The 23,405-nt window shown below is 40.6% G+C and overlaps 1 protein-coding gene across 5 annotated transcripts in view; it reads left to right on the top strand.

The window, feature by feature from the left end:
• Positions 1-23,405, top strand: part of cobll1b (cordon-bleu WH2 repeat protein-like 1b) — a 58,985-nt gene that overhangs the window by 1,587 nt on the left and 33,993 nt on the right. Inside the window, exon 1 of one of the 5 annotated variants that reach the window (XM_061236593.1) lies at positions 17,330-17,392. The exons of 1 other annotated variant lie outside the window; for it this stretch is intronic. Coding sequence is in view for 1 of the 4 variants with exons in the window: in XM_061236590.1 (XP_061092574.1) it covers positions 17,696-17,757 (62 nt within the window). In the remaining 3 variants the exon portion in view is untranslated. Of the gene's footprint in view, positions 1-17,329; positions 17,393-17,424; positions 17,758-21,751; positions 21,859-22,479; positions 22,535-23,405 lie in introns of those variants that run through there. 3 more of the 5 variants (XM_061236590.1, XM_061236592.1, XM_061236594.1) reach the window with 3 other exon arrangements.

The following is a 23,405-nucleotide window of genomic DNA, read 5'->3' on the forward strand; positions in this document are numbered from 1 at the left end:
TCTTGGGCTCGATAACATCACTAGGCTACATCTTCCAGCATCCAATTATGCTATGGGTGAAGCACTTAAGCTTACACATAAAAATTTGTTTTGGTGTAAGCTTAAGCATTTTGAGTTGGGGTTTGACATCTGCTGTTTATATGCATTATTTACCCTAAAGGCAGTCTGAAATGGAAGTCTTATGTCATTTTGACCTTTGACCTTTTACTCATTTCCTGAGTTCAGAAAAGCAGTGTGAATCTGGCCGGGCCATCTGGGAGAGTTATGGGAAAAAAGTATATCATCATGCCAGATGGATAGGCCTACTATTTCCGATGCTGAACAGTTTTACTGTTGTGAGCTGTATACAGAACTGCACCATTTATTTTGTATCTTATAAACTTCATTGAAGGCGGCACGGATGGTGCAGTGGGTAGCACTGCTGCCTCACAGCAAGGAGGTCCTGGGTTCGAATCCCCGTCGGCCGGGGCCTCTCTGTGCGGAGTTTGCATGTTCTCCCCGTGTCTGCGTGGGTTTCCTCCGGGTACTCCGGTTTCCTCCCACAGTCCAAAGACATGCAGGTTAGGCTGATTGGAGAGTCTAAATTGCCCGTAGGTATGAGTGTATGAGTGTGTGAGTGAATGGTGTGTGTGCCCTGCGATGGACTAGCAACCTGTCCAGGGTGTATTCCTGCCTTTCGCCCAATGTATGCTGGGATAGGCTCCAGCCCCCCTGCGACCCTGATCAGGATAAGCGGGTTCAGATAATGGATGGATCGATGGATGGATAAACTTCATTGAAACAATGTATATATGTGTATATATATATATATTTTTTTTTTTTTTAAATGAGGATTGTAGTGGTTTTCTATATTTCCATTATTGATTCAAATACATGGTGATTCTTTTAACACCTTTCATGCCTTTACCTGTATCTGTATCCCATCTAAGTATGTGGTAAGGTAAGCTCAGGACCCCATGCAAACCCTACATATTTGATAATTGAAATGGAATTTTGATTAATTTAATGATAACAGTGACTCAGGACCTCCATGTTCCAGTGATCGCAAGGACAGCATTTCCGTAGTCTCACAAACACTTCTTTAGGCAATGGCTTTTTTCCCTTGGTCCACAGGAACACTACCCCCTGTTGGCTCACTAAAGGAACTTGAAACCGTAGTCTGTTTTCCCAGACGGTTTGCCATCCAGTCTCATAAACAAGCCCACCCAGTTCAACTTCACACATCAAGTTCAGACAGAATGTGGGTTGTATGACAACTGGTGCATATTTATGTAAGACAACCATCTTAATTACATCAGCCCACAGAAATGGTTGTCCTTTCGACACCAGTTGAATGAAAAGGGCCTTAAGACTCCCGAATGCAAGTCATTGCATGTTCCAAATGTGAAGAACACATTTGAGGAGGATCTGCATCTGCATGCTTCATATCAGGAAGGAAATCAGTAAAATTTATAATACTGGCTCAGGAGTTGGAATTTCCCATTCCTTTGACTCATGATCGGTTGCCTGCACTCTCAGAAATAAAGTGACAGTGGAGGTACATTTTTGTTCTTCCAGGATCATATTTCCAAAATGTACCTTGATAGTACAGTACGGTTCTCTTTGGGTAAATTTTCCAAGCAAAAAAATATGAACGCTGGCTAGGTACAGTTGTATGCACCTATAAGGTACCGCGACAACCATTTGTACATTTTTCGGGACATTTTGTACTATGTGGTGTGGTGTCAGCTGACAGGTTTCCATAGTTAGGGAGAGTTGGCTCCACAGACACTGGGCAATGAATCAGTGCGCCGATGAGCTTTAAGCAGCCACTGTACATTCTCTTGACAGCAAAGCTTATTTTGACTTTAATTAGAGGGGAGGTACAGAATTTGATAGCGGTTTAAGTCTCTGAAGTCCATCTCTGTTCACGTCATTCCAGAATATTCCACTATTCCACTCACTTCTTGAAATAAAGCAGTTGTTTCTAATTGGAATCGAAAGCATGTGGAAATATCATTGTGCCTTATACTGAAATAGTATACTGTAGCTGGCTTGTCTCGGAATATCCAGGCACTTTTGTTATGATAATTTGAAATTGTAGTGTCCTCACTGTTCTTTATGACTTTTACATTCCCAGTACAAAAATAATAGCTGATGAATGATGTCATTACATTCCATAGGCCCCACTGTAACCCTAGACCAGTGGCAGACATTCTCATCATATGTCTAATTGGTTGAACAAAATTATATAACATTTGGTGTCCCATTGCAATGTGTGAGCTTATCTTTCCATAGAACGTAAGATTAGAATTTTAATACCAGGGCTATGGTGCTCAAAATGATACTTTTGTCAAACAAAAGAAGAGAGCCTTTTTCTGTTGCAGAGACCCCTTGCTAGATAATCACCAGCAGCAGTCTACAGCAATGTACAGGCCATTCCATGCCAACTGCAGGCGGTTGCACCACAGCAGCACTTGGATTTTTCTCTTTTTCTGTGTGTTGGTAGACAATTATGAGATACACAATTTCAAATTAAAATTTTAACTGAAGCTTCATACTCATTTTCCCTGCAGAGACATTTTAAGTCGGTTTGGTGTTGCATTGAAAAACATGTCATGGCATGACATGTGATATTTACAGGTCCATAACATTGTAAAGAAAAGACCTGAATCTTTGTGAATTTGTATGTAGGGATCATTTGTTATGTATAATTAATAAATATACTTTCATTTTTGAGATATTACAATTACCAGGGTCCAATTTGAGGGGGCTCAAACCTCCAAAAGGAAACTTTTTTAGTGTGGGTATATGTGTCTGCTGTCTGGTGAGGTGTAGTGTGTGTCAGAGAGTCCATGAGTTTAACATGTGTAGTGGCACAGATTCTGTGTGTGTGTGTGTGTGTGTGTGTGTGTGTGTGTGTGTGTGTGTGTGTGTGTGTGTGTGTGTGTGTGAAAGAGAGAGAGAGAAAGGTTGTGTTGGGGTGAGGTGGGTTTGGATTGGTAGTGACCAGGGGAGGTTTTGGAATGCTTTGACAGGGTGGGCATTTTGAAATATCAGGTGGGCTTCCTTTAATGTAATGAGTGCATTTCATGCATCCATTTAAATTTTACCATTGTAGTAAGCAGACAATGAAACAAACCAAAGAACTGACAGGCCATTCTAATTGGTTGTGAATTTAACATCTCTACTGGCTAGGCCTAGAACTTGCCTAAGACTCCACAACACATCAGACCAAAAATCCAATAAAAGAGGCATGGCTTGGCATGGCTGTGACTAACATTGTTAGTAGTTGCAGCCTAGTAGTAGGGTAAAGGATAGGAATACAATGCTTATTTATGCTTTACTTAATTTCCTGATCATTGGGCTATAGGAGTTTGCTAGCCGCCTTTCTACAGCCAAAATAACTGCAGACAATGTACCCTGTCATCACTGAAGATATCACTGTACTCAACATACATTAATGACCTGACCCACTGTTTGCATTGTTTAGCCTATTCTCAGTTTGATTGGGCAAAAGGCCAAACCCTGCCCACCCCAGTTGTGGCCCCTGGTAGTAATGCAGTTACGAGAGATAGTGGGGCACGGATACCGACCTCTTACCTGTGTCCTGTGGTAGGCTTTCAGCTGGGTAAGTGTGTAAAGTCACATGGAGAAGTCACATTTGCATGTGTTGCTGACACAATATGGGCAATCTAGATTGGTGGTTCTCAAGTTCGGTCATGGGACCCCTGTGTCTGCTGGTTTTTGTTCCAGTTTTGGAGAAATAGGCATGTTAAATTTATTGTCCTATTTTCAACCGGTTGGGAATATTCTCCTCGTAGTGTGTCACATGAAGATAACCACTCCCCTATCCATGCAGTTTGCACTGCTGGCCAACAGGCAAGACAATGCAACTATTTGACGTCAGGTTCACTTAAATTAGAGTACCTATTAAGGACTATTAGACTATTTCTTGTTATATTCATTTAGCTAGCTAGCTAACGTTAGCTAGCTGGCTAGTTTGCTTTCATAAGGTGACGTAATCAATTCCGTTAGCTTGCTAGTTTGCTTTCATAAGGACATTATAGTGATTATATCTTAAAATGGATAGCCTTAGCTATCAATAGTTATAGTAAGTTAACCAGCTTCTGAAAATTCTGTCTCCCAGGACGAGCGCGTATCATGGAGATTGATGAAGATTGTAACAAACAACAATGTGTGGAAAGTGAGGGCACGGTCTGTCAATCATAGTTAATTGACAGTTCTCATTACCATGCCCAGACAGTTAGGGTGAACTTTTATCCTGGGAAGTTTAAGCCGAGAAAAGTGAGTTAGTTTTAAGATACATTTAAATTTAAAAATAAATTATGCACATTTGTACTGTTGCTACCTAAAACACAACTGGCATGTGTCACATTCAACCACCATGTTAATCTTTTAAGAGGGTGAATAATCCCTATAATCCTGACAACCACCTAATTAAGAAAAATGAACGGCTTGTTAAAATTCAGGGATTGCAATTGTAGCTGTGATGAAAGCCAGGAGAGGGGGTGGGGGCTAGGCCGAAGTTGAGAACCACTGATAGAAAGGGGGCTTGTATGGGACGGGGTTAGTACAGTTTTCAGTGTTCCAGCTATTCATCGGATGATTCCATAATGGTGTGGGCTGCATTTTCCTGGCATGATGTGCATTCACTCATATTCACTCTCGAGTGAGTATTTCACCCCGTGTTAAAGTATTTCTGTCCCACAGAGTGGAGAGTATTGCCCCTTTCCACAGAGTAGTCACCTTGGTTTGATATGCCATTACCTTTTCAGTCACTAGATCTGAACCCAGTCAGCCATTAATGGGATTTGCTGGAATGATTCCTGAGTCAGCATTTCACACTTCTGTCAGTGATTGAACTGTCTAGACCCTGCTATGCCATGGATGCACTGGCCATACGCGATGGCCCAAGAAAATATTACATAACTTTACATTGGCGTTTACCTGTTGTTCACTGTCATGGTTCTGCCATTTGGAAACTTCCTTTGTTGAGTTTGTATCCATCATCATGAACCCAGTGTTTTGGAACCACTTGTAGCATTTAAGTGCTGCAAGGTGCCCATTGCCTTGTCGGGAATGATGTTACTGGCTTTAAATCAAAGGCATTTTAAGGGCCTATTAACCTCCTGAGAGCATGCATCCTCAAACGAGGACATTAAATTAAATACTTCCCTGAGCTCTAATTCAATTCAATTCAGTTCAGTTTGTTTTTGTATAGCGCTTTTCACAGAAGACTGTCGCAAAATATAAGAGACGTTCTAACATACTTTTTTTCAAATATTTTCACTGGAATATCCAAGACATTTTGTCATCCAAGACACTTGTATTATGTAAAAAATTTAACTACTTGAACTTTTCTCCTGGGTCTCGGGAGGTAAGCCCCTAGAGCAGGCCTGCCCAACCCTGTTCCTGGAGATCTACAGTCCTGCAGGTTTTAATCTCAGCCCTAATTTGGCACATCAGCTTCTACTTTGTTAGGGTTGGAGTGAAAACCTACAGGACAGTAGATCTCCAGGAAGAGTTCCTTCTCTTTCTACTGTAGCTGTGGCAGGCCTGTGTGTGCAGACGCACATCTGTGGGGTGTGGTCAGCGGAAGGCTCCAGAAGGCTATGCATGACTGCAACCAATGTGAACCCTGACAGCTGTGCACACAGCCCGATTCCACAGTCGTGCGGCAAGACTCTGAGAGGCGTAACAACCTTCACTGTGCTACCTGCAAGCGGTTTTACATGAAGTGTGTTAAGGTCAGAAGGTCTTGCTATGCTTTGGTTTTTATTCAAGATCGCACACATGCTGAAGGCCCATCTTCCAGAAACTGAGGCACTGGCGTATTGTAGCTAAGAAAGATAAAGTGGCATCTGTTGCAGAAAGCTGGGTCTCCCCTGTGTCATGGCTGAATATCCAGCCTTTTCCACCCTCCCAACCTCTCCCATTCCCCTTCGGTGGTAGGAAGTGTGGAACATGATATTTGTGAGGTGAGCACACTCCATAAAACTTTGGAAAAGTGGTTTGCAGTTTGCACCCGTCAGGTTGTCCGAGGAACCTCTGGGACAAACGGGAGCTCTGTTATAAGACTCCAGAGGAATTCACCATGGAGGTAGAGCCAGAGACCTGGAGGCTGCAGATTGAAAAGCTGTTTCATTGACCAGTGCCTCTGGGGAACAATGCAGGCTATTTGTAGCCTTTTTTCATGCTTTAGACAGGAAGCGAATTCCAAACTGTTTGTTTGAATTGCTTGTGCTGCAGATACACTGCTGAATTTACAGTACAACTTCTTCCCTTCAATATTTCATTTCATCCAGGTTACTCAATGATAGTAAGTTTCAGACTGAAGCAACTTTGAATGACAAAAAATATGTTTTTGATTGCATCAACAGTTGGACAGTACATACAAATTAGCTCCCGTACTTTTACAATGCCTGCTTTAGGCTCTAGGTCGAGGTTATTTGCATACTGTTCTGCTGCACACATATTTCATGTGATTACAATTTTAGACATTTTCAAAAACGTTTACAACCCCCTCCCCAGCTCACAAGTTGCACAGCTGGATTTTTAGACTTTGCTAAAAAGGGCAATGGCAACACGAGTATAGAAGGAAAACAACATTTCTCTTGAAACAAAAATATAATTGAAGTGCAGGACGAGCCTGCGTTTTCAAAGCTTGTCTTGTCTGGGGAATACTAGGCCTTTCATGTCTTATGGAAAATATGCTTAATGGCCCAGAAGGATAATACAGTCATTTTGACCTTCCTCCAGAATGGGAGAATAATGCTTATTCTTTGTTATGCGCTGGAAGCCAGAGAATAGCTGTAAATACCAGTAAATGCTAATTAACTGGGTTGTGTAAAAAACTAGCGAGCCTTTCTGGATTCATTCGGCATGCAGTTGGTTTATGGACTAGTATGGAGTGGATTTTACATTGATGATGCTATATGCTTATGTACAAAGAGGTCACTGGGGGATATTGTAGCTTGCTGCTGGCTAAAGGCCTCTGTATTTTGATTGGAGGAGACAAAGCAGCTGTTGGCAGGTCCTGGGTCAGTTTGGCATTAGCTGGGTTTCTACAAGCAGTGCAACGGCGTTAAACAATCATGACTTCATTTCCCCCCTCCCTCCACGACAGCAGGGAAATTGTATCTTCCTTTGGCTGGAGCAACTGGAATGTTTTATAGTTTATGCGATTTGGCCGAGTTGAGCATAGTTTGCTCATGACCGTCAGATTTGGATTTTCTTTTGAGAATTTCCAGTGCAAATCTTGTCATTTCCTGAATGTCACGTCACTTTCACATCTGGGTTAGTGTGTTGCATTTTTTCCATTTTGTGCAATTTTATTTCCATACTTAATGTTTATTTAAGCAAATTGCAAAGTCATTAAGCTCTTGGCAGTGCAAAGCAAGCTCAGATTCATTGCACAGAGTTAAAGATGAAAATATTTGCGGTTCGTCTAAACAGAGGCCTTGTTTGCATCATTGACATTGTAAATTCTGTATCCTCTTTAGTCAGTGCCGCAGTAGCACGTGCTCTAAGGTTAAACAGTAAAACAGGAGCTAACAGTGCTTCATAGGAAAGACAAATGTGAACATTATCTTTGGTCTGACAAAGCTTCACGGGCGAGAAGAATACAAACATTATCTTTCATCTGCCAGGCAGCTTGACTTACTCCCCATGATTTAAAGCAGTGCATGGAAAGCAGACCGTGAACAGCAGCAGTGGTAATATGGGGGCGTTAGAGGCCCACATCTATGATGTAGTGCTGTACTCTCCCTATGACATAATCTGCCTCTGACCTGCTTTTCTTCATCCAGGGGTACTGTGATGGGGCAGTCGCCATTTTATATGTGCCTGTGCCTGTGTTTGTTATAATACACCAAAGTGTTGCCTTGTTTAGGCTTATACTACATGATGAATGGGTTATGTGATCATACGCTCCCTAAATTGAATATGCTGTATTGTCACACCCTTCAATGAAGCACAGAGATGGTGATCACAGACACTCTGTAACTGTTATCAGGGCTGGCCACTTTTCTCCAAAATGTTTATTGAGCTATTCTTTCTACAACCCATCATTCTCATGGGTCATTGTCATGTTTGATGGGCTTTGTTTTTCTTTCAGGTTTGGATGTCTAATCTGTAAAGTGTGGGCTTGTGCATGTGTGTGTATGTATGCATGTGTATGTTTGGCTGCAAGTGTGTGCACTCATGCATGTGTGTGTATTGTGTATGTTTGTCTGCGTGTGTGTGTGTGTGTGTGTGTGTGCACTCGTGCATGTGTGTGTGTGTGTGTTTGTGTCTATGTGTGTGTGCATGCGTGCATGTGTGTGTGCGCTCGTGCATGCGTGTGTATTGTGTATGTTTGTCTGTGTGTGTGTGAGTGCACTCGTGTATGTGTGTGTGCATGCGTGCATGTGTGTGGATCCAGCTACAGGAGCTCAGTACCTTCCCCCTGACCTCAGGGGAATTGGTGATTACACAATGTGGTGCGCAGACAGACACTCACAGCGCCAGCACAAACGCAGATAGATTGCACGCATCAGGCCCAGGACAGCCCCGGAAAATTCAATTATGAGTAAAATGACTCTCTCTGCAAAGTCCATTACAATACACTCTCCATCAAGTCTGTCCTTTTATAGCTTTGCTAATCTTTAAACAAGCAGTACAAAGCAGTTAGACAAACTGCTGTTTATTAAAATGTGAGTTAAATAAATACAGACTTGTGCAATGAACACCAATTTGGAATAAGACTCAAGACAATGCACGACAAAAACTAAACACAAGGTGGCACTACTATTAGGCTTTTAAATCCATATTCAAAGTATGGTGTTTTAGGGAGCGTCATCAGACTATAACCACCTCATAAGTGTATGGTGTATAAGTGTTATATACTTTTTGTTAAGAAAAAAGTAAACGCTGGTGAATTGCTTTCAGTTTTTTAAAAATATGTATTTAGTGTCATGTTACAGTATACAGTATGTGTAATATTTGGAATATAAAACACATGAGGAAGGGCAGCTTTGGTTTGAGCAATGTGTCGACTAGCACACATGATGTGAGTTATTTTTTGTGAGCTCATGCTAGCTTCTGCTCCAGGGCTGATGTAATGGTGTCAGCCGAGGCCCGTCTCACAAGAATAAGCATACTCACGCAGAGGAGCGTCGCTTTGACCATATGACGGTCAGCCCTCTTTCCTCCAGTAAGCCGCACGGTGTTTATGAAAAACAAACGTTTCTTTGTTAATTGGGCGGGTTTGTGTGTGGGGGGGGTTATTTCTGAATATGTCTGTTTTTGTGATGAAAGTTTTCCTTGTGAAATGGGGCCGGGCTGTACTCTAAGGCTAGCTTTCCACTAGAGCCTGACATTGTTGGGACAGGAGTATTTTCGGTTTTATGATTAAAGTACCTTGTAAAGTCAGTGAAAGTCAGTGAAATTAAATGAATGAAAGCTTTATGCTGATGCTAGCTCTCCCTTAGAGTCTGGCATTGTTGGACAGGGAGAAGGTTATTCCGGAGTATTTTAGGTTTCATGATGAAAGTACCTTGTAAAGTCAGTGAAATGAAATGAATGAAAGCTGTAGGCTAATGCTACCTCTCCGTTAGAGTCTGGCATTGTTGCGCATTGTGGCTCAGAGCAGGGTGGGAACACCGGACCGGGATTGCCCTGGCAAACGCTTTGGTGGGGGACAATGGCTCATTGTGTCGCTAAAATGGCCGCAGTGTAATTGATATAATTATGACTCATGGGAGAAACTCTGTTTTTGCCACTGAATTTATGTAAAGGTTTGCTTTACAGAATGAGTAGCTGTAGTCTCTGAAAGACCTTGATGCCCTCTGTTACATAAATAGCTGGGATGTGGTGCTTATCAAGTTTGTCCTGGTGAGCTTGGAAATACACATCCTTCTCATAAGTGAAAACAAGAACTATCTGTCTGCCGGTCAGTATGAATTATGTTCCCCACGCTGACAGAGAGGGGGGATTGTGGGCAGCAAAGCCTTACTTAACTGCTAATTGGTGCTTAGCTCCGCTCGCTTTCTTTCCTAAACGCGTAGGCCGCACACGGTATCAGCATGTAAACTGAAAGCTAGCGCACGCCCTCTTTCGCCTGCAGCACGGAGCATTCTGCAGGTGTCAGAAACAGCTTCATTATCCGGTCACGGTCGTGACGAGCCGACTACCTGTGGCGGGAAACCCGCGAGGAGGTAGCGTTGACCTGGGGAGAGGAGGAGGAAATGGCTCCTGGTTCTTCTCCGCTGTCAGGCTCCATTGCTGGGGAAAACAGCAGCATGACTTCATGCATAGATGAGCTTCCTTAAGGCCTCATGCTTCCCTGTTGAATGAGGGATGAGGGCGTATATGACTTGGTGTTATTTATGCCTGGATAATCTGTACAGTTGTGTGTATGTGACGCTCCCTTAAATCTTTATCAGCGTGACTCACACAGGTGCCAAATGTGTTGACACAGGGTTTTTAAACCTGCCTCAAAATGCACTGTGGGAAAATGATATTTGTTTGCTTTCAGGGATAAAAAACTCACAGACAGGAAATGGGGAGTTATCCTACAGACATTTTCTGTGTAGTTCCATTGCACATGGCTCCTAGTCTAATGGCCTTTCCAGACCTGACCTCAAAACAAATGATGTTTACTGTGTGTGACCTCTTACCAAATTCCCAGCTGCATCCCGGGCTCTGTGTTATGTCTGTCCACATGGACAGCCCTCCCTCCCTCTGCACAACTTCCCAAACCGAAAACCCGCTATAACCCCACCCCCGAGCCTGTCCCCGCCCTCACCTGCCTCAACCTCCAACCACAGCTTGCCATGCTATCAGCTGATAAGACCTGCTTTTTGGTTTAAAGTGGAAGAACGAACACCCAGCGATTACTGTGCAGTTAATTTGTGGAAGGCCTATAAGGTGTTATTACTTGTGTGTAGACTTGCGTGACTCACTCGCACCTGCGGAGGCCGTTGGACACGCACAGAAAGGGGTGCGCACACTCGCAGTAACTTGGTTAATCTGTTATTATAGGAGTAAAAAGCAGTGTCTCCCAATTCAAAAACAGGGCAGGGAGCCCAGGAGAAGTTGCTGATTGTGAGGCGCATAGGAAACTTCTGTGAGTCACTTGCATCTCAAGGTCACAATTTCCTGCTTTTAGTCACAACTATTCAATGGACCTCCTACACAAACATAGGCACTTTCAAAACAAAAGCGCTGGAAAACAAAGTAAAATGGGGAAGCAGGTTGAGCTCTCCCTTGCAGGGGTCTGATATTCATAGATTTCACTGTACCCAGCTAAAAATAATTCAGATGAATAAACTATGCTTTGCAGTATTTCAAGGTTTTGGCCTGGACGTGTGTGCGTGTTTGAATGTGTGTTCCTTTCTCTGCGATATCTGGCTTGGCTTTTGTAAAGTACACTGCTCTTGGGCAATGTGCACAAAGTAACTGATGATCAGAATTTTCAAGTATGGTTGCAATTTATATTTCTGAACTCAAGGCCATGGCCATGTTGGGAGGGGAAGGCAGACACTCTGATGATGAAGGTTGAGCTTGTGTCAGATATGACAATCAGCCCCAAACCTACAGTAAGTGACTTTGACTGTGGAATGATTGTTGGTGTCAGACAGGGTGGTTTGAGTATCTCAGAAACTGCTGATCTCTTGGGATTTTCATGCAAAACAGTCCTTCAAGTTTGCAGAGAATGGTGTGAAAAACCAAAAAAAAAACATCTAGTGAGCAGCAGTTCTGAGGGCAAACGCATTGCTAATGAGAGAGGTCAGAGGGGTAGGGCCAGACTGGTCAAAGCTGTCATTACAACAGTGGTATGCAGAGGGGCATCTCTGAACACACAACATGTCAAACCACTAAGTGGATAGGCTACAGAAGCAGAAGACCAATAAGTCTAAAAACATAAGTCAAATAAATACATAGTAAAGTGATCACTGAGTGTATATTGAGCATGTCATTATAATCAAAGATTGACAGGATAACTTTGACAAGATATGCATATTAAGGTATTTACCAGCACTTTTAAGTAAATCTCTGGTAATGGACATTGATTACAAGAGTGTATAAAATGCTATATTTAATAGTTTAAAGAATAAACTGGTGGTGTATTCATGTGGAAACATCCCACCAAACATTTTAGTTGTTTCAGTCCAGTGGGTATTATTTCTCCTTGGGTAAATAGTATTATCTTTAACATTGTTTTAAGCTCTGCTTATCAGGCACACATGAGTTATATATTCAGCTTAGCAATACAATGATAAATCACACTCTACGGATGTTTGTGACTGCAAGCTAAATTGTTTCAATAGTGCATAACATAAATGCAATGAACAGATTAATTTATACATCTTTGAAATTTAAGCATAAAATGTGAAAAAAGGAAGGGGGAATACCAAGATAATATGTCTGTGTGGCCTTTCAGCACCCTAGGGATCAATAATATGAATAAAATGAATGATATTTCTTGCACTTGTTAGAATCAACCAGGAGTGTTAATTATTTTTAGCTTTTATCAAAGATAACACTGAGTAATATTCATGCTGATTATTCACAATATGCATCTTAAAAATGACAGGTTGTTGCCTTGCACTGTATATACAGTAATGGTCCTATAGCGTATAATCAGAACGTAAGGTTGCTGCATGGTTATGTGTGTGGCTGTCATGAAGGTGGTTGCATAAAAGGCATGAATCAGCCAGCAGGGGATTTTATTTTCCCCTTTTCTTAGGGACAAACAAATAAAAACAACAGGCAAAGACACAACAAGACTAAAAAAACTCACCAACAGTTGAAAAGGCATTTCTCATAAAATAATCCATAACCAAGCCATTATAAAGTGCCTGGGAAGGCAACTATACTACAGGACTGATTATTAATGAGCTTTAGGTGTGTGCGTCAATAGGCAAGGCCTTCACTCCCCTTAACTCTTAAGGCGTTCCAGGTGTTTGGAGACAGCAGAAATTGCAGACGGCAGCCAAAAAGAGGAGCAGAGACGGCCAGAGACTGGAATTGAACCCACCCCTCCTGGCATTACAACGGTTCAAGAAGCGTCTTGAAAGTGTTTTCCATAACTGAGCTTTCCAGTTTGGGCTGGATAAAATCCTGCTGTGACACGAATGATCACCTGCAAGCATCGCCTTAGCCCACACCAACAGTTTTACTTTTATTGCTTGGTTTCTGGGAGCTCATGGCCCCATTTTGAAGAACATTATCACCTGAAATACCTTCATGAAAAATAAAGAAATATAATATGTGATTTTGAGCAGCATAATAGGTTTGTGTCATTAAAATCTGAGCAAAATCATTATGCAGTGTGTATCGATTGTCTGTCGACCGCAAGCAACATTTTTGGTTTCAGAGGCATCCTGGCGGTTTAATAGAGATATGAAGTGACAGGCTGTCAGATTTTATTGGACAATATTCCTAACAAGAGCAAATGGCTATAAGTGCAGGCAAACCATGCACATTGCTAAAGATAATAGGAATATAATTAGCATCCTAAAGATCAGAGCCAGTGATGCAGAATATGTCAAATTTATATCAGAATTACATTAACTGCAGTATTGTAACAGCATGGCCAATTCCTTTGTTTTTGCAATACAGTGAATACATTTGGGGTTGAGATAAAAAGGTGAATATGAGACGAGAGTTCAGAATTTCAGCTTTTATTAGAACATAGTACCTTTGGTATCAGGCCACCCAATTTTTAGATGAGTAAAACTACTGGAACGGAGCATGTGTAAGTAAATGAAAGCAAATGACAATATTTGGTAGCATATTCCTTGCTTGCAATAACTGCATCAGGCCTGGGACCCATTGACATCACCAAACTGTTCCATTCTTCTTTTGTGATGCTTTTCCAGGATTTTACTGCTGTCTTTTTCAGTTGTTTCAGGGGGGGTTCCCTTCAATCTTCTCTTCAGGAGGTGAAATGCATGCTCAATTGGGTTAAGGTCTGGTGATTGACTTGGCCAGTCTAAAACCTTCCAATTTTTCTTCCTAATGAAGAAATTGTGTTTGCAGTGTGTTTTGGGTCATTGTCTTGTTGCATGATGAAGTTCCTCCCAATTAGTTTGGATGCATTTCTCATCATGAGTTACATCATCAATGAAGATTAGTGAGCCCACTCCAGAAGCAGCCATGCAAGCCCAAGTTATGACACTTTGTCCCCATAACACAGATGAGCTTGTATGTTTTGGACCATGAGAGATCCTTTCTTTCTTCACACTTTGGCCTTTCCATCATTTTGGTAGAGGTTAATCCTGGTCTCATCAGTCCATAAAACTTTGTTCCAGAACTTTTGTGGCTCATCTCTGTACTTTACTCCGATTCTTGCTACTGATGAGTGGTTTGCATCATGTTATAGCCTCTATATTGCTGCTCTCTAAGCCTTCTTCGAACGGTTGATTGAAATACCTTCATCCCTGCCCTGTGGAGATTGTTTGTGATGTTTGACTGATGTTTTGGAGTTTTTTTCCACAGCTGTCACCATGTTTCTGTCATCAACTGCTGTTGTTTTCCTTGATCAACCTGTTTGATGTCTGTTGCTCGGTACACCAGCAGTTTCTTGCGCAATGCTTGTGCAATGGCTCTGATCGATTTTGCCTCTTTTCTAAGCTTCAAAATGGTTTGCTTTTCTCCCAAAGACAGCTCTCTTGTCTTCATGTTGGTTTATCTTTTCTAACACAAATGCAGTCCACAAGACAGAACCCAACGCTAAAACCAAGAGTAGACATTCAGTATTAATTATTTAACCAAGAGGACACATCTGGGCAACAAGAAAAACCTGTCAGTCACATGTTCAAATACTTTTGCTTACCTACAAATTGGGTGGTCGGATACAGAATGTTTGAAGTTGTTTAACAATTCTATATAAAAATACCAGGAAATAAAAGCAGAAATTTGGATCTGTCATCTCATGTACAACTTTTGACCTCAAACTTGTTTTCATTGTATAGCAAAAACAAAGGAATTGACCTTGCCATTCCAATACTTTTGGACTGTATATTTGATTGCATTAATTATATATTTCCTTCTGCTTGGATTTATTTCATCCATCCTACCTCTGACTGGACATTCCAGTGCTAAAATTATAGCCCTTGCTAAAGTCACAACAACATTGTACGTCATTGTCTACCTTGGCTGACATGTTCTTAAAACAAAACCATTAATATTACTGAAAAGAAATTTGAATAGAAAGTTTTATTTCTATTATTAAAGTAATTTACTTGTTTGGCATGATTTTACCTTAAGAAGCATTGGAATAATTAAATTCTACAAAGAAATAGTTCAGCACATGTGAAAATAGTTGCTGACACTAGTCTTGCGTCGTTTAATCTCAAAATAAGATGATGGTGACAGTTTTATTATAATGGAGCTTTTTCACTTTTGGCTGTAACATTTAAATGTATTACGCTTAAGAACTGTCAATATCCAAAATGTCTAGACTTCCCACAAAGGATAAATATAGTCCTTATAGATGTAGTCTCAGATTTCTCTCACAGGCCAGAGAAACATGTATCCAGTGACAGTATTTCCCACAGACCTCTCAGCCTTAGCACTCAGGATTTCATCACCCCGTCTCCATACCTAATGAAGTGCAGGTTGCCTGGCAGACCAACAGGCAGCGAGCAGCCAACAGAAGCACTCTTTCCCTCACATGTAAACCACAGATCTACTTTAAGACAGGTTACAGGGCAGCCTGGTGGCTAAGGTACATGCCTGGGACCCGGAAGGTTGGGGTTCAAGCTGCAGTGTAGCCACGATAAGATCTGCACAACTGTTGGGAGGGTTGAGCAAAGGGTGGGAGAGTTGTCCACTGCTTAGTCTAATCAACAGTATGTCACTTTTAATAAAAGTATCATCTAAATAACAAATTAATAAATTATGATAAGATGGGATTTGGATGCACACCTGACACTTGTCCTCTTACAGGTGATTGGAAGCAGCAGGAAAAAAAAACAGTAAATAGCAGATGATTTATCAGACACAACATATTTAGAGGAACACATGGATATTTAGAGGAACCATAGGTGATGCCAAAATTATTTTTTAATTATGAACATTCAGTAACAAAAAATCTATTTTTTACAAGTGGCCCTCTCAATGTAGCTTGCTAATATTCATGTTACATTTGTGGTCAGTATCTTTGTTCAAAAAAGTTCTCAGGCATAAGTGGTAGTCGTTTTCTGGCTTTTTAATCTTGCTTTTTAATTCAAGCAAGTTTAATGCCAGTTTCATGCCATTTTAAAATTGAAAGCTAGAAATATACCTCATCATTCCATTCATTTTACATCAACTCAAGTGAATAATGTATTTGATCAGAATTCTGATTGAACTACAGATGCCAAAATTTTTGACATTCTAGCTGAGAGAGCGACAGTCACACTTTTGTGCCTGCGTGTTTCACTCCTAAGTGAAGTTGTGCGTTATTTAATTTTCATGTGGTTTTCTTTCTGAGCTCTTTGATTTCCCTATTGAGAAGATCATGATGATACTGTCATGTACTTGGTTTTGTTCTTTAAATCAATATTAGTATTCCTGATGATAGATTATTGACTATGTTGGAACCTTTTTTTTGGTGCATATTTTACCTAATTATTCCATTATATTTAGTAGTTTCTTGTCAAAGCCACTTTAGTAAACATGCATTTTAAGACATTTACACCTGTTAATTGCAGTTAATTGATTCTATCAACATGTAGTCTTGACTTTAAAATCAATGAAAGTATTTATTTTTATTGTTCTTATTACAATTACTATTATTGCTGTTTTGCTGATTAATGCATTCAGCAAATGATTGTGAAGGAGGACGGAACATTCCATGACTTTCATTCCTGACCCAAGTTAAGGACAGTGTTGAATGTTGAATTCAGACCATTGTGTGTGTTCTACACATTGTACTGGTGGGCTGTGCATTCTGAATATCTAATACAATTGGAACAGCATTCTTTATGAGCAGATACTGAGCAAAGTATCACACCCATAATGGTAGCCATGTGAAAATGATTGCCTGATATGGAATTCAGTGGTCAGTAGTGGTTAATATTCCAAAATAAGATTTAGATTTCAAGATGGCCGCCTATGCAGCCTTATTGTTTTCTTGTGATTCAATTAAAAAGTACTCTGCATGTAGTTGTGGCTCTGTTGTGACATGTTCTTCTCTTGGCAGTGTTTATCTAATAAGGTGTGATTATCAACCAGGTATCCCAACTTTTCCCAGGTGAGTCATGTTTTAATTAGTAGGTGTGGCGAGTGTTTGGCATGGTGTTTTTCCATTAGCATTAAGAATTGGCAGCAGTGCCTCCTGATCAGATTTAAGGAAAAACAATTCAGTAGCCGGTGAGTGGCTGAACCTTAGAGTACAGTCGACCATGTGAGAGATACGGTGAGTTTTGCCTAGCCTTTGTAAATGTGGTGATGAACTGTGCTGTTGTTAACTACCCAGACAGTGTGTTCTTGGTTGCTTTGGCAGGACAAGAAGATTACCGGTCTCTTTTCAATTGTCAATGGGAAGGGATCTCTGGACTGACATTAGCTAACTCAGTGCTAAAGAGCTTTCTCTGCTAGGGTCATGCTTGGGGTCATTGTAAGTACCTGTACAGGAGACAGATTTGCTGATGTCACAGGGCTAGGCAGAGCAAGGAGCCCAGCCTACAGCGAGAGCAGCCAGGACTACTAATCTGTTTCTATGGACACTGGGGAAATGACAGGCTTTTTAGAGGAGACATCACTGCTCAAAGGAGAGGAGAGGTAAGGACCAGGGTATGCAGAGAAGCTGTGTCTACACTGCAAAGAATAGGGCTCATTCTCATGCCAGTGCATAACATAGTCCAGTTCTGCAGAATGGCTCTGCTGTCTTCCAGTGCATGTGACAAAAGGGTAATAATATATATCATTATATTGACTGTGTTTGGTTTGACTAGTAATTTTTACTTCAAGACTTGTATTTATTTTAAGTATTCAGAAACCTTACCTGTAAAATGTTTACCTGACAGTGCATCCAGCTTTTGCAGGCCTTGTTTACAAGCTTTTTAAACAGCATTAAATAGGAGTCTAAACAAACTGTTATATCACGCCCACAATCCTCTGTTTATTGGGGACTAGCCAGCTTTAAGTGTTTGATATTTATTTTCTTTTCTGTGTGTTATAGCTGTGACAAAATTTACAGAAAGGATTTTACAAAAACAAAAAGAAAATATTTAATACATAGTCAAACAGTAAACCATAGAGAAAATGAATCTGTAGTTAATGAGATATTACAGTATGTATACAAATAGAACATTACAGAAACAAAAAGCACCTGTACCATATGAAACATACAATACAAGCACTTTGGTACTAGCTCCACTTTGCAGGCTGAATAATTAGACAAGGTTTAAATTTTGTCCAGTCTGAGGGACTGTTGCTAGAATTCTACATATGCGATGTGTCATTCATATTGCTGAGATATGTGCAAATATATGCAAAGCATGTGCTAAATTCCAAATACATTCCCTACCCAAACCAGTGTGTGACTGCAAAGTGCATGCGAGGACTCCTGCCATAACATTTAGGGGTGATCCTGCAGCTGCTGTGGTGGTATGCATTGTTAATCTCTGTTCTTAAAATACTCTGGGTGCTGTCTGCTTATGAGTCTCACTGCACATTGTTGCGTGTTTGTTCTGCACACCTTTTCCCAAAGGGTCAGGACTATGTAGACCTTCATAAGGACTATGTTCAGGCATTATTCTGGGCCTGCGCCTTTGCTGTAATATCCTCAGTCAGTCTGGGAGGACACAAAATACCACCTCTGAGGAGTGGGCAGCCTCATATGTTTCTCCCGTTACATGCCTCTTTGTTGTGGTTTAAGCATAAAGTCGTGAGGAATTATTATTAATAACCATTGTAACATGATGCCACTTTAAACATTTGAACAACTACACAGCCAAAGTGCATTTTCACAGAATTAATTCCCATCCTTGATACATAGTTAACAAGAAAATATCAGTCGAGGAACATAATATAGTTAGCTTGTGACATCTGGCAGGGAAGCTATTAGAGCATGCTGTGGACAGCTGGGGTTTCTGAGGGGCCAGAGCCAAGAACGGAGCCCTGATCTTCCATCCCACACTGCAACACCACTGAAATTCCGCTGATAGGTTGGGTACATGTAAGAAGCCAGGAATGCACCTCTGCTAAGATATCCTATAAATGCTGCACAGCTTTTCCTTTTAATGAACCAAGTGTGCCAGCGCCCTCCCGACTCATGTGGGCATATACAGTGGGCCAAGACTTATTGGCACCCTGAATAAAAATGGAGAATAAAGGAAAATAGTACTGTAGTTACTGTATCATATGGTTTGTATATGCTGAATCACATGCCTTCCTTGTGCTTTATTTTTAGTGCAACAGCACAGCTCTTTCATTATTTACTTCATTAGCCACCGGCTAGTAAAAATTATATCTAAGCACTGTTAATTATTCTGCATCTTCCCGTAATGAACCCAACTAAACAGCATACATCTTCTTCAATGTTTTTTCACTATTTTACAGTCATATGCAAAAATGATACAATTAATATCTTGGTGAATAGAAGCAAACCTGAACTGTAAATGTTACAGAGTTAAACATGAGACCTTTCTCCAAACTTTACATTACAAGGCATTTAGCAGACGCTCTTATCCAGAGCGACATACAATGAAACTTTTTATTGTCATTTTCACTGTTTATAAATGATATGATTGTATATGCTTTTGCATATTATGTTTCTCAAAAACCCATATGTGGTGATATAATTGCTGCTTTTACTGTTAATTGATCAAATTAATATTCATAGTTGAAGCTATAGGGCAAAATCTGTTCTGCCAAGGCTTTCCTAAACATGTTGCTTTGTGATAAGTGATTATTTCATATTCTGAAGTGTTCAGATCATTTTAACAAGGTCATACACTGCTGCTCAAAAATTTGGAATCACCTTGCCTTTTTCTAGTTTAATATATTATTTTCTCTGTCTGTTATCAACTAATGCACATGTGTTCAAAATGCAGACTCGAAGCTCTTATTAAGAGGTATTTAATTAACAAAATGTCAAATAAAGGAGTCATGTTTTTGCATATCCTTTGCAAGCCATGACTTTCTGATGTCTGTGACCTATTAACATCATCAGAGTCTGGATATCTTATTTTCAGGTTGTCCTACAAGCAAAACTAAAACTCTTTGCATTTCAATGGATCTCTATAGGAATTGGTGGTGGGACTAGATTCAGCTGTAAATTATGCTGATACAGTAAACACATTTGTTGGCTAAATGGGTTTTTAGTCATCAAGGGTCCATGGTATCAAATGACCCTCAAACCATCATGCCGCTGTCAGATATACAGTAGATACTACAATAATTATCTACTGCATATTTGGCAGCAGCACAGTGGCTTGAGGCACATTTGATACCTTGGGCCCTTGATGACTTAAAAGTCATTTTTAGTGTCGCTTGTACTGTAGGACAATAGGATATCCAGACTCTGATGATGGTGATGGGTCACAGACATCAGGAAGTCACAGAATGCAAAGGATATGCAACCGCATGCAAAACATGACTCTTTTATTTGACATTATGTTAATTTTTGTGCAACATTGGCTCAGGCAGTAAGAGCAGTCATCTGACAGTCGGAAAGGATTGCTGCTTCAATCCCGCCCTGGGTGTGTCAAAGTGTCCCTGAGCAAGACACCCAACCCCCAAATGCTTCTGACAAGCTGGTTGGCGCCTTTCATGGCAGCCAATCACCATTGGCGTGTGAGCGCTGTAGTTACTACACAGTGAAACAAAAGTCTATAAAAAATACCCATTAATAAAATGAATGAGTCTGCATTTTGACCATGTGTGAATTGTTTGATTACAAACAGAAAATAAAATATTGAAGCAGAAAACTGCAAGGTGATTCCAAACTTTTGAGCGGGGGTGTATGTGACCACAAATTATTCACATTTCCACTGACATTTCATAAAAGATGTAATTGCAACTGTCAAATAAATGCATTTTTCTTCATGTGAGGCTTCATATTTGTAACAGAAAACAAGTTGCAAATCTTCATTTATCTACGTATACGCTACCAAATCCATGAATATAGCGCACATATCAATCCAATAACTACAATGGAATGTAATATACGCATTTTCCTAATCAACCCACTGATATGCACAGTAGGCCTAGTTAAACAATGTGCACAGAAGGGCTTTTAAAAAGGTAAGATAAAGTGTATAATGTTCTTGTTTGAATAGCGTATCTTTTCTTCAGTATTACCTGTTCTGCTGGGTCGAGAAACCAACATTTAATTCGGGTTTAGTTGGCGTTTATGTTGACTTACATTTCAACTTATGTTTCCCTCGGGTAACAGAATGGCAGCTGTGTTGTCATGGAGAATAATAACTGACTGGTATGTGAGGAATCTACGAACTCTCTTGGTTCACAATTCTCGTCCCTCGACTGGATATGAAACAGCAGTTTTCTTTTCAATATAGCATATGTGTTTTCGGCCCCACCTTAAATCAAATTAAACTGAAAACAAATAAAGATATTTTAAACAATATTTATGTTATATAAACAAAAAGAATGAGGCGTTCGTGTGAATGGACGTCAGTGTTTAAAGCTTAATTACGTAAATCACACTGGCCCACAAATAATAATTACGCAGTAACCTACGCTTCCGCAGCCTTGTGCAGTACACTTGTGTCCCAGTGAATGCTACGCAATAGGCTACAGAAAAGGGCGTTGCAATTGTTAAGGCTTCTCGCATGATTGGTACGAGTCGCAACAGGTTCTGCGTCTCACCATGCTAAAGAACACTCAAGAGATAGGTAAAGCGAGGTAGCTGCCAAGGTAAGAACAACACTCGTTTATTTTAGCGCGTTGCATATCTCGCAACGTGAATCTTGTAAATATAAGTACTTTTTTAGCGTCAGATTGAGCGCGCTGCTTTTGATAAAACTAGCCTATATTCAGCTCACAATACCTGTAGGGCTGTTCCAGAGGTAGGCTACAATGCTTGCTTGCGAAACCTGTACAACGTAGCCATTTAGTTTGGCGCACTGTTCAGAACATTCTCTCAAAAGATGAGTTTATCCTCCATTTAAGAATTGCACGGTTGCGCATTATAGTATAACGTTTACAGGTTAGCGTGTCGACAGTTCTATGTGAAATTTATTTTTAAAACATCTGCTTATGGTTTACTTTATGGAAGGAGGGAAGTGGTGAGAAGTAAAAGGGAATAGACTACTTTAAAAAAATAACTCTCAACGATGTATTTATTCGTCCAAAGATAAGGAGGAAAAATCCCTAACAACAGGTGGCAGAGTAGCCTACCTGACTGAAAAAAAAATCTACACATCACTGTGATGGGTGTCACAGTGACCCAAACTGCGCATTGGAGGAACAAAATAATATTTCCACCCCACCTCCGCCCTTCTAGTGGTGGTTAAGAATTATATCACTTGGCAGAGTGAGAACTGCGACTGAAACTACGAGGGCAAGAATTCTCTCCCATTTTTTTTAGTTGGTATGTCTGGTATTTTCAATATTGGATTCAGTGTTTGGATTGCAAGCCTTTTGATAACAGAACTAACGTTTATCCAGTTAGTGTCGAACAGGTGGATTATTAGTGAAGAACAATATGGTAATAGAACAAGAAGGTTAATTTTGTATGGAGGCTTAATACTTACATGGATAATTATCGCATTAAAGCGAGTCAAACTATATCCATTATACTTACAGTGCAACATTTGCCCTTTTCCAGTCCAGGTGTTATTAAGGACAATAGGGGGCGTATCCACGTCTCGGCACATCTGTTTTGACTAGCATAGGCTACAGTGTATTCGTAGTTGCACTGATCCAACTTGTTTGTCATTTTATAGTTTGTTTGCGGTTTAATGTGTGATTTAAAGGTGTGTACCGCGTTGTACTGAGCATGTAGAAGTAGTTTGGCAGTCAGGCAGACCTAATGGCTAAAACTAGTATTTCTTCCGTCAAGGCGCTTCCAGGTAACATAGGAACATTTTTCCCCAGAAACTCAACAATCAAATCCATTGTATCAGCAAACTGTTTGTGCACGTACGCGACCATGTGTATTAGCCTATTTCCACCCAACATAGCAGGCAGCTTACGGTAGTTGAGGCGAATCAAGCTGCTACACGTTGCTGTCACTGCCGCGCTGAAACGCATGTGTTCCTGAAAAATACAGGGAACTTGAAAAACGCCTCTTGTCAGCGTGTTAGGCATAACTATGCCTAACACCAGCCACAAAGGTTTTTACAGAAGAGATAAAAAAAACTGCAGTACTCTCAGTTGTTCTATAGCTGGTGAGTGGAGCATATAGGACAGGCTATTCAGACTGGGTTACATGGACACAGCTTCCTTCACCAAAGCTCTCA

The sequence above is a fragment of the Conger conger genome, chromosome 3, assembly GCF_963514075.1.
Source record: "Conger conger chromosome 3, fConCon1.1, whole genome shotgun sequence".
Classification (NCBI taxonomy): domain Eukaryota; kingdom Metazoa; phylum Chordata; class Actinopteri; order Anguilliformes; family Congridae; genus Conger; species Conger conger.